We start from the raw sequence: 13,144 nt of genomic DNA on the forward strand, positions 1-13,144 counted from the left end.
TGTTACACAATTGACTGGTAAACTAGTTTGAATATTTGCACAACTGCAGAATTTACCAGTAAGATTCTCTAAGTCTTTCTCCTCCACAGATGACAGGGTATCATCATCGCCGTCCAGGAGAATCTCACTTTCTGAGTTCTGATTTCCTAAAGCTTGACTCTTGATGGACTGTTTTCCTTTAGTAAGGATATCTTCATCTGAAGCTGAAATGAGAAAAAAAAAAACACACACACACACATACAAAAAACAAAACCAGGGATGTCTATCAGCTTAGGGAAGGAGATAGTGGTCAAAAGTAGGGTGGGAAGATTAAAATTTTGAAATAAAGAGAAGGTTGGTCCAAGATAATCAAATGTACTGAATTATACACACAGAAACATACAGGTATACAGGCATATACACAGAAACATACAGGTATTAAGGACAGCACATAGATATGTATGACAAAGTCTATTTCCCAAACCTAGTACCCTTAACACTTATCCCATTAAACTCAACTTCAGAACCAGTGACTTTGCATCATTTATTGATTTATATCTAAAAGAGGGGAAGATTGAAAACCAGCACTTCCTGAAGAGGGGATGGGAAGAAGAAAAATATTTACATTTTCAAGTCTACATTTAATCAGACAAATAATTTCAGTTTTCCAAAAGAGATTTGGGGAGTAAGGTGGAGATACTTCATTCTATGAAATAACATATAACAGTCAGATGCATTTGGAGTGGGAGCCTGAATTAGAGAAAAATAAAAAATTGAAGTAAGGTAAAAAGGGTGGCTGAGGTTTCCCATAGAGATTGGGCAGATGAAATCAGTGTCATTAATGAAGCCACTGGTTCCTAGCAATTCAGATCTCCTCTTCTTTTTCTCAATCCTCCTAGCCAGCTCCACAGGGCTACGGTAGTTTCTCCTAAGATGCAAGGTTAGAAAACCAGAGGTGTAAAAGCCACCTCTCCAGGCGGTTAAACTAAAGGGCTGAGGCACCCTGGGGATAAACACAACAGAAAAAGCTTGGCAGGCCAGAGAAGCCTCTGCAAATACACTAGCAGAAAAGAGCCATGCCCATTTTCTCAGATATGTGACAAGGCTGTAGGAGGGAGGAAGACAGAAGCAAGCACACAGATCTCTGCAATCTGCAAAGCAGGAGCTCTGGGGGGCGCCGACAGTTAACAATGAAACTGAGAAAGAGGATAGGATTGGGTGGGAAATAACTGGGAGAAATAATCTAGAAACTATAAATGAAACCAAAACTTCAAATACCGTAATCCTTTAACTCAACTACTGAACAGAGGGTATGGATACCTGCTTGCTTAGGAGGGACAGAACCAATTTCATGGACCACCAGGAAATAAGCTATCTCAGACTGTGAACAAAAGCTCACCAATGTTTCTAGTGCACAGAAAATCCCTCAATTTTATGTGAAATAAAGGAAAGTTTGGAATCTTCATCTTAGAGCTCCAACTTCTCATGCTCACATTTTACACAAACTTGATCTAGTCCCCAGAGCTGGTACACCTGATTCCTTGAGCCATGGGCATGAGCTTTCCCTCTTGAAAGGCTGAAGTGATTTGGTCCATTCAAGCAAGTTCCCAAGAAAGGACTAAAGTAGCATCAGATGGCCCACTAAAATGTATGTTTTATCAAAATGAATTAATCCAAATGGGTTTTAAACATATACATTGTAGCACAGATTGACAGCCTGATTCAAGTTATACTTTAAAAGACTCAGTTTCTTCATTTATAAAATGAAGGGGTTGGACTAGATATCTCTAAGGATGTTTCCAGTATTTTAATTCTAAAGAGTCAAGGATAATTTATGAATAGTGTTAATAGTAAACATTCACTTTTATAGCATAAGCAACTCATTTATAGTTATCACTAATTTATTCTATTATTATGACAAGTAATTATTTGAAAATAAATGGAGATTTTCTCCTTATACTTTGATACTATAGGAATTATAACTATTCCTAATAATATAGTAAAAACTAAAAGCTGGGAGTGGTTGTTTTTTATAAGGCATTCATTCTCATACTTCTAAGATGAATACAATTTTATTTTCTTAAATACATGAGATCAAATGTGTAAAATTCTTTGTAAAAAGGACTATATAAAATAGTTATTATTAGCTATTATATACACATCATTTAAAAGAGTGGGTGTCAATGCATACGTTATCCCAAAAGTTAGAAGTATACAGTATTAAACCACTATTTTAGATTGAATGAGAGAAATTATCTCATTATTTTAATATTTACTTTGTAGGGAGAAACACATAATTAGCCCCAAACAAGCAACCATTTCTGGGTTTTTTTGAATTTTATATCTTCACATATTAACACACATAAGTCTTTGAAAAATGTATGAAAATTTAAAATGAGGTTTAAAATGAGGAAATTAATGACTAATACTGGATAACTGCAACAATCAATATGTTAATTTTTACATTTATTAGATGATTTCTACCTACTATGAAAAAATACCATATAACTGGTGCATATAGTATATAAGTTGTCATACATATATGTAGTTAAGTATTGCTTTTACTTTAAAAAATAGTGGTAAAAATGGTTTTAAAAATATCAAGCATAAAATGTAAATTAGAAAAATATTCATATCTAAATCCAAATTTGAAGAACATATGCCAAACACATCAAGACCAACTTCAACACCTTGCTCATTATTTTTCCTGATTACTTCCATACATGACTTTAGGTTCCACTAGCTTATTTTTTTAAAAAAATCTAATCTATAAACATTTACAGAGGAAGATGGTCCCTAGTGGCAATATAACATGGTTTATGGTAACTTTCTGGTAAACAAATGCAAATTTATTTTAAAGGGAAGATAAAGTAAAATGAACCAAGAAATTTTTAATTTTAAATAATTTTAATTTAGAATTTGAAGCAAAGATGTGTATATTCCCATTTTGTTAATAATTTGCTCCAAAAACCAAAACAAAACAAAACATTTCAACTAAAGGAAAGTTTTGTGTGAAAGACAGAAATAGTAAATGGGATTTTAACTTTTATTTTATTTTTTGATACTTAAAATGAGAAAAGCTTAGATTTGGAATTTTTTGATTCGAGCTAAAAATCCTCTTGTCATGGAAAATATGCAACTTACTGATATTTAGAATGGTTTTCCTGTAATTAACTCCCTCTTGAGGATTTTAAGTTAGCAGCAGTAAAATTACCAACAGTACACTAATACACACCACATGCGCTTGTTGTTCAATTCTCAGTGGTCTAATAGCTTTCTACTAAAGATTTTTTTTTCAAAATTAGAATAAAACAATCCCAAGAAAAAAAATAAAGGTAATTATAATGTTTATATGCATTGGGGGAAATGTATTTTTATTTTTAGCAACACCATACCACTTAATCACCATTTTATAAACTGGTATCTGATGTCATATTTCACTTGTGAGTCAGTGTATTCCACTCTGGTCTAACCATTTAATTTGATGAAGTCAGGGTATACTTTTGAATCATTAAAATGCAAACAGTGTGTTCAACTCTGGCTTGACTCAAGAAATTTTCTGGATATGAAAAGGTTACTAATAATGAAATTTTTTCAGTTCTTTTGCAGTACAATGTAGAAATGTCTAGCTTTAGCTTTGCTGAAGTTTCATCATAGTTTCAACTAAATAATTTACTGAAACTATAATTACTATATAAAACTATAATAATTTATCAAAGAAAAAAGTGTCTCTAGCTGTATTTTACATAGAGCTCAATACATTGTCATTACTAAAAGCTGGTACCAAATTCAAGAGGAAGCCCTAGCACTAAATATATGTTGGTGAGACAATATGAGGCAAGCTCTGAAGCAACACTGGATTTATTTGCAGGGCAGGGTGAATGAAGCTAAGAAAAGGTAGGTGGGAATACTCCCTTTTTGAGATTCACAGATTCTCTTCCTTTCCTCAATTAGCAGACTGCCATAGTTAATATTTCAGAAGCTAAGTAGGAGGAGGTTATTCACCAAAGTCTTAGGCACCATTTCAAGAAAAATTACATTCTTCAAAGCAAAATCTGTCATCTCAACTACTGAAATGATAACAAACTTAACAGATTTTTGAGGTAGATTTACTAGTATACCAGATGGTGACGGTTACAAAAGCTATCCTCTATTCAGATTTAGAGATATGGTTCTACCTTCATTATTTTAGAGATAAGATTAATGATCATTGGAATGATTCAAAAAATGCATTATGTTACACATGGATATCATGTACTTTATGCTATTTACAAAGAAGTGTGGTGGGGACATGGGACAAGCTCAAGAAAATATGTATTGCTTAAAGCAATGCACTTCCATTTCTGAAAAAAACAAAACAAAACCTCATGTTTCTTCTATTGAAGATGGAATTCTAGAAAACGCTACATAAACAGAGGGAACTGAAGAGTTGCTAAAGAGACAGAAGCATGGTGGGTACTTGATTAGGGCATAATCTTGGTGCTTCAAAAAACCTGTCTTTTAACTTGTTTTTTACTATCTGTTATTATAAGACATTAAAACAGAACTGTTGTGATAACTCAAAATAGAATTGATTTCAAGTTTATCATAATGCTGGATAGGCAGATTAAGTAACACTCTATTCTATCTATAACAATAATTTCCAGCTAAAGATTCTGCCATCCTTATAGATAATAAAGTATTCATGACAATCTCCGCAAGAATATATTTATATTACAGGAAAGCATGCTAGATGAGCATCTACCAAAGGCCAAGATTAAGAGTATAATCTGCTATTTATTGAATCTGACTAAAAAGCAACAGCAACAATGAAAAACAAGTTTTTTTCTTTATGTGGAATAAACAATCTTAATGTTTTGGTTTTTAAAAATAATTATACATCTTTCTACTATGTTTCTGCAAGGATTCTAATTTGGATTCATTTAATCACCTAAACAAAAATACATTTAAATAGAACCTTGCTAAGTTATTTTCACATTATCACACTGAATTTTAACTGTATTTGTCTGCTTTTAACTTAATGGGAAAATGTCAACTAAATTAAACAATGAGTTTGAAAAACATTATGATAGGGGAAAAGTTACTTTATCAGAACTCGGACAACTTATGTTCCAATCTCATCTCCTCACTAAGTAGGTGCCTAATCATATGCATATCAATTAATTTCTCTGGGCCTCGAGGTTATTCATCTGTAAAATATGGGTATTGGATCTTTAATATCCCTATCAGCTCTAAAATTCTATGTTAATAATCAGGCAATATAAGTTAGTAAATGTATTAGGTACCATGTATTTGAATGGTAATAAATATTTAATATTTATACCCATATATGTAAATACATGTATTAAAAGGGAAAATTTTAATCCCCAGAAATCAAAATATTAACCTGGTATAGATTGTACTCATAAAATTTAAACATACTTTTTATTTTAATTTTAGGATATGATACAGCGTCTACAAGTTAAAAAATCCTACACTGAAACAATGACTTTTATAAATAACTTTTTTGGAGGTTCTCTCTTTGAAAAATTACTTAAATCTCCTTTCCCCAAAGCAAGTTAATGTGAACTTGGGCAGGGCAATTAAATTGTCAGAATTAAAAAATTTGTTTTTAACTAGAAGGTAGCCAGAAGTAGAGTCATGGGGCTGGTATTGATCGTGAGAACAGAGAACATTAGTCTTCAGGTATTTACTCCGCCACCTTTGCACCAGAGGCTTTCCTTCAAATCAAATCAATCCCTAGAAAAGATGGTGCTAACAACTAAAATACATAAGTAATATCCAAGAAGATTTCCCTTTGGATGTTTTACTTTGATAATAATACAGCAGTGCATGGTACTCCATCCACAGTTCTGTACTTTGAAAATGCAGTAGCCCAATAATAAAACCAACAACAGGAAATGCACAATCTGGCTAGATTTAAACATTTTCACTCAATATGGTTTTATGTATTACAGGATTTTGTAACACCTTGGGCTATTTTTTGTGTTTGGATTTCTTTTTTAAGTTATTTTTTATTTTGAGTGTACAACATTTTAACTTATTCAAGATACTTTCTTAAAAAGAAATATTGCTCAGAAATTCAATTTACATCATTAATACTTTAGAGCTATTTTCAGAATAAATTTGGATAGAAAATTTTGATAGAAAATTATGGCATCACACAAAAGCACCAAGGCACTGATTTCCAAAACTTCCTAGAATGTTCTTACATCACATTTTTTTTTATTCTTTAAATAATAAATAAGTATAATTAGCATCTTTCACAAAAGGTAAGCCCAATGGTACACCTAAATCAGTCAGCCTATTCACCTGGTACGGTGCGTTACTTTTAAGTGAACTACAACAACAAAAACTTGAATTAGAAATGTAGAAGAAAAAATAAAGATGCATATTTTTCTATTAAAATCTATTTCTTATTCAAATTGTTCAGAGGCTGCTTTACATACTGAAAAATCACTAGAGAGGACTTTCAAAAATATTACTAAATAGGGCAGGATCAAATCCAAAAGTTTTAGCTTAGAGTTTTCTTTTGTGAAATGAAATTAAAACCTTTAAGACAAATCATTTATGCTATTTCAACCTTTTCATTGTTACTTTAAAGATTACAGTAACTCTTCTTAATAAATTTAACAAAAGGTATACGTATGGGATAATTACTGTTAGAAAGTAAATTGCTTCCATTTAATATCACTGCAAAATATTAGCAGACAAGCTTTGCCAGGGAATAACTGTTTTCAAATAACAAACCTAGAACTAGTATCATCATATAAGTAGTTGTTTAAATGGATGGCTCAATTTGTAATTTTCTGGCATGAATGTGAAAATCTTTCGTTTGAAAATAAAATATTCATGAAGAATGAATTTGATTATTTTAATTTCAGTGAATAAAAACCATATTATTCTGTTCACTTGTGAATGAGGTTAGAAAATAAACTTTAACCTCAATTATGCAATGGAGAAATTTTGTGAAAACACATGGCTTATCTTAAGTAAAAAATGAAAAAACTTTAGTAAATGAAAAAAATGTCCAAAAAATTCTTAAATTGTCAAAAAAACTGTTCATCAAAAAGTATTAAGTCCTTTCTTTCTGAAATGGAAAAAATCCCTTAAAAGAGCAGATCTTTTCAATGTAAGGATCATTAACCAAGAAATAAATTTTACCCTAAAATTCATAGTACCACCATACACTCCTACAAAGTAGAAGTGGCCTAATTAATTCTACATTTTGTTTCTCCTTCCCCTCCTCCTTCAGTTGAAGGTGTAGGGCTCTGGGACTCATTGCTTTTAGATCACTTTGTTATTGACTATTCTCTGTATGGCCATTTATTTTAAGGGACTGATGTCACATTTGGTGTTATATCTGATGACATATTGTAGACATTTTCTTCCAGAAATGGCTCTTTAAGGCTGAGTGCAAGAGGTTAAGCTGCCTGGCTGAGGCCAAACCCAACATTATATTCTTTTCAGCTAGATCTCAATGATATTCTTAATTGCCTTAAATTAGCATTTCCTTCATATTTTGCACTTTGACCATATCAATGTAAATACAATCTTTGGAATTTTAAATGGAAAGCATTAAAATATTAAATAAAAATATTCCTAGTATTTAAAAATATTAAGGTATGTAATCAGTTTTGTCAATAATCAAAATAAAATGAGGGTAAGTATGGGTAAATTTTATATTTTCCTTAACTATGTATCTTAAATAACTTTCCTAAATATAAAATAGGAAGTTTAAGTGCATGATCAAGTTAAAGAAATGGTTAAACCCAAAGGAATAATTAGTAGTTCTACTCATTCATTCCCATTATCTTATCAGACAGCTTCCAAAAACTGCTCCTGAACAAGAATCTATGATATGCATGATATTCATTACAACAAAAAGGGGGAAAATGTTTTGTTGAGCTCTGATAACAAGATGATGCAGAACAGGCACATAGGAAAATAATATCTATTCTCTTTTTCCACTAGTCATCTATCATTACCATCTACAAATCAAGGCTTAGAGACTACCCTAGGCCAGGGCACTTGGACATTTATTACCATTCCTCCACCCTTCACAGGAATTTCAAGTTAAAATTCAGCAGTTGAGGAAAAATCATGTGGCCAGGAGTACCTCCAAACATATTAGATTTTAGAAATGTTTTCTTTTTTATATTAAAGCAATTAAATTAATTAGTGGTCTTTTACTTGATGAAGGCAATGAATTCAAATGTGTCATTAAAAAAATTTTAGCTTCCAACTCTAGAGACATAAGGTCTGTTATAAAAATGTTGCATGTGTAATATATTGTGTGCATACGCTTAACACCACAAGGTTACAGACACTATCCTGTCTATGAAAAAGTAACTACTTGTTTTATTTGTGGGTAAAATAACTCTGAAATGTAGTGCTGAACTGTTTTATAAGGCCTTGCAGTAATGAAGCTCTGTTCTTCATTACCACGTACTGTACCTGCTGCTATGGGCAAGAAGCAGTTTTTACACTGACCATGTTCCACGGCTGTTTTTAGTGTCGCTTCAGGATGTGTCGATCCAAGAGGGTTACGCACAAATCGTCGCCGGCGCCGCAAGTCATCTTCCCAGTAGTCAAGGCGCCAGAACTCACGAGGACGACTACAATGAAACAGAGAAGCCACATATGTTAGCAATTATCAAACAGCGTGGTAGCACTGAATTTCTGCATAAAGCTCTCCTTGTTTGCTCTGCCTTTTTCCCTTCTCCCCATCCAGTCCCTGTTAAACACCCCCCCCCCCCCCCCTTGCTGCAATCTTTTGCTTAGGTATGTCCTTGAAAATAACAATATCACCTTCCAGGCTAAGGAACTCCTTTCCCTTTTTTCTTGGAAGGTGAAATGAGCACTAAATACATCATTTTGAAATGAATTGCTGACAGTGTGATCAGTTTCCCCACACTCTAGTGGCATGTGCTCCGATTTCAGCCTCATTTCAGCCTCAGCAGGGCACCTTTCTCAGTGACTGCATTTATAAACCAGAATAGGGAAAAGGCTATTATAAATATGGTATAACATTACCTATATTAATCAAAGTCTGTCCCCCTTCATTTTTCTTCCTAATTTGTGCCTTTTTGCACAAGGTCAGTAAATCATTCTATGAATGCTTGGTCCAGAAAGTGTTAACTTTAATGAATACCTTGGTTACATGGTTATGTATGTGATAATAAAATATTGCTCTGTTTAGATGTGCAGGAATTTAATTAAAATAATCTCTTAAAATATTCATTACATTTAGCCCCTGAGGCTTAGAACAACACAAGAAAATGCATTTCTTTTCCATTTACTGTTTTTAAATAAACCATTGCAGGAAAGTGAAATAGCAATCTATTTTCAAGCAAATCAGATTGGATTTCTCTTTCATGTACTATGTTTTTATATTTAATTAAAAACTACATGCTATATGATGTACAATAATTGTTATATTGAAAACATACTTCTTGAAATTTGCTTTTTAAAGATTATGCTAAATTTATCTTCCATTATGTTTTCTTCAAATATATAAAGCGTTTTCTATAGATACATTTTGGAACACTGAAAAACATCTTGCTAGAAAAACATTTAAATTAAAATTCCTATTATGCAAGGCAGAATGGAGGGGACACCTGTGGTATAATTCTTTACCAAAAAGAAAACATTATAAAGCTTGAAGACCTGTGAATTTCAATAGTAAAATTAAAAAATTTCTCCATAATTGAAAATTCGGCTAGAATGATAAATACAAAATAAAACCTCACTTGTATTTCATGAGCTAATAAAACTATGTGCCTGTTGGTTGTGACAAATTAGTATCCTTGACCAATTTACAAATCAAAATGCTAAAAATGATATTGATATTCACTACATTTCAAAGAATAAATTTAAAAATAAAGCAGGGTCTGTAGAGCTGTAATTTTATGAATTAAGTCATTCAAATTCAGTTCAAGAAGAGAAGATGCAATAAACTATGTAATTTTATCAATAGGCATTTTAAAAAGCAATAAGTCTACAATATTTTCAGTACCTCTTTTTTGAGAATACAGATAGGGAAAACATGGATATCAAATATGTCCTTTGTTGATTTTGATGATTATTATAAAGAGAAAGAATATGGTACAAGCAGGGAAGGAAATGCTAATAGGATATATTTTTCTCATTAAAATGTATCAGGTATATATACAAACACACATATCCATGTATGTATATATGTACATAGACAAACATATATGTATAAAGCTTATCTGTATATAATTGCTTTCCTAGAGAATCTTATTTATATATTATATGGTCAATTATTCTGTTCAAAATAAAAACTAAAAATATTTCTTTAAAGACTAATTGAAAATACCTTATAGTTATATGTGTATCAAAAAGGGAAAGACATTTATTTTTAGCTCAATTACTAACTTAGAATTTCCCATTAGTGATGTTTTAAAAAGGCAGAACACAGCTGGCTATGTGGATGCCATTGGTAGTCACAGAGCCAGAATAGGCACTTCATCATTCTGCCTTCCTACATTTATCTGTTAAAATTATTATCAAATATCAGCCAGGATGCGGTCGTGAATCACACACTGCTGCTCATCTTGAGGGGAAAGCTACAATGAGTCTATTCATCAGTATAGCAATCGGCACAAGTAATTAGTTCCCTAGACTGGATCCCCTACAAAGCTTATTTCAGTCAGCACCACAAACATATGACAATGTAAAGCTAATGAAAGCTGCTGAAATTTGTTAACCTTTTCTGCCATCAATCTTTCCAATATTTCATGCTACAGTATTATGAAAAGATGGTAAATTATTAATTTGTCACTCATCCATCCTGCTGTACTTTTGATCAAATTAAATGTTATTCTTCTAGATAACAATTAAATTATTGGTGATGTTAAGCAACTATAGTAAAATTATACCAAAATTAAGTGACAATAGACACTGGCATATGTATGAAGAGTTAAGACTAATTCAAAAGAAATTAGAGTAATATGTGCAAATAATTTTATTCTATTGATTAAAAACTGAATAAATTATCACATCTTTTACTAATTATTTGATAACTCCTCTTAATTTTTATAAAAAGAGCAATCCAAATATAGTCAACAAAATATCATTTTTGAATTTATCTTCAGAATATGAGAAACATAAAGTATTTCAAAATACTAAATAACAACATTTTATAGAAAGAGACAAATATATCAAGGAATGTTCATGGCTCTCACATGAAAAATTCTCATGATAATGTGACTTTAATTATATACTGCAAAAAAATAAAAAAAATACTAAACACCCAGTAAAACATTAAATTAAAAATACTTAATTAATGAATTAAAAGGAGTGATACAATTACTTGTGAATAAAGGTTAGTTTTTTCAATATTCTCAATCAATGTATCACACAAGGCAATATGACTTGCAAGTGATTTTTTCCAAACACATCTGTCTTACTATATTACATATAAATCTTTTCAAAAGCAAATTTGTTATTTCAAAGTCATAACTCTAGAATATACACCTTAGAAATAATTTCATCCAAACTTCCAATTTCACAGATGAAATTAATGATTTGCCCAGTTAGTAGCTGAAATGAAACAAGATACTAAGTCCTGATTCTTAAGTCTGGACCTTTTTCCACTTCAGCATGTTTTTTATTTACCACAAAGGACCTACACATTCAATTTCTCATCCTCCCTCTTTCCTTCCCTTCATACACTTTCCCTCCCTTTTCTCAATGGGCTTTATTCTTCTCCCAAGATCATGAAGCATCCACTTCAGCCTCCCCTAAAAGTAAGGGATGTGCCACTACACCCTAACTACTTTCTCATCTCAGAGACAAATGGCAATAACTAATAATTAAATCTTGCTTATCATTTAACACTTACTACTATCATTCTGGGCTAATTCCAAAAGGTAGAGGTGTTACATGGGCTCCCCAGAAATTTTAGTCATCACTGATCATGTTCTGTTAAATATTGTAATACTGTAGAACAAAATACTAATACTATGCCTTTAAAATCAGTGGATGGTTGTGAACTGAAATGACCTCCAGGAATTGATGCAGAGTGAGAGGAAGCAGAACCAGGAGAACATTGTACACAGAGACTGATACACTATGGCACAATCAAACATAATGGACTTCTCTACTAGCAGCAATGCAATGATACAGGACAATTCTGAGGGACTTGTGAGAAAGAACACTATTCACATCCAGAGAAAGAACTGTGGGAGTAGAAACACAAAAGAAAAACAACTGCCTGATCAGAGTTGGGTTAATAGGGATATGATTGGGGATGTAGACTCTAAATGATCACTCTATTCCATATAGTAATAATATGGAAACAGATCTTGACCAATGATACATGTAAAACCTAGTTGAATTGCTTGTTGACTACAGGAAAGGGGAGGGAGAAGGGGTGGGAAAAATATCAATCATGTAACCATGGGAAAATAGTCAAAATTAATTTAATTCATTTTTAAGGAATCAGTGGATGCCTTAAAAAAAAAAGGTTAACTAATAAAGTAAATGAAATAATGGAGATTTGCAGCCATTCCAAAAAAGAACAAGAGTAAAACAAAGACATACATTGTCATCAGTAGAGAGAAATCAAGGGGTTTTAAAAATGGGCAAAGAGTAAACACAATTATGAGTTTTGCAAACAATGATGACTTAGAAAACCCTAGAGAATAACTAAAAAGTTAACTGGAGTGCAAAAATGTTGTAGAAGATACATTACATTGACATAACTCATCAGCATTCCTAAATATTACCAACAAAACCCACCATGAAAACTAGTCGTAGGAAGAGAAATTCCATTCAAAACACCTATAGATGTTATAAAATATCTGGTTGTCGGGGGCAGCTGGGTACCTCAGTGGATTGAGAGCCAGGCCTATGGAAGGGAAGTCCTAGGTTCAAATCTGACCTCAGATACTTCCCAGCTGTGTGACCCAGGGCAAGTCACTTAACCCACATTGCCTAGCCCTTACTACTCTTCTGCCTTGGAACCAATACGCAGTATTGATTCCAAGACAGACGGTAAGAGTTTTAAAAAATAAAAATAAATAAATAAAATAAAATAAAATAAAATATTTGGTTGTCTACTGATGTATCCAGGAACTATGTAAATCTAATGCTTTAAATTCTATAAAATTCATGCAGAACTACAGCTAAATAATTT

The 13,144-nt window shown here is 32.1% G+C and overlaps 1 protein-coding gene across 1 annotated transcript in view; it reads right to left on the reverse strand.

The window, feature by feature from the left end:
* LRBA (LPS responsive beige-like anchor protein) overlaps positions 1 to 13,144 on the reverse strand; it is an 854,371-nt gene that overhangs the window by 337,350 nt on the left and 503,877 nt on the right. Inside the window, exons 38-39 of the mRNA XM_056803808.1 lie at positions 8,473 to 8,597; positions 57 to 203 (exon numbers count right to left, since the gene is read on the reverse strand). Of these exons, the coding sequence (XP_056659786.1) occupies positions 57 to 203; positions 8,473 to 8,597 (272 nt within the window). The remainder of the gene's footprint in view (positions 1 to 56; positions 204 to 8,472; positions 8,598 to 13,144) is intronic.

The sequence above is a fragment of the Monodelphis domestica genome, chromosome 6 (assembly GCF_027887165.1).
Source record: "Monodelphis domestica isolate mMonDom1 chromosome 6, mMonDom1.pri, whole genome shotgun sequence".
Classification (NCBI taxonomy): domain Eukaryota; kingdom Metazoa; phylum Chordata; class Mammalia; order Didelphimorphia; family Didelphidae; genus Monodelphis; species Monodelphis domestica.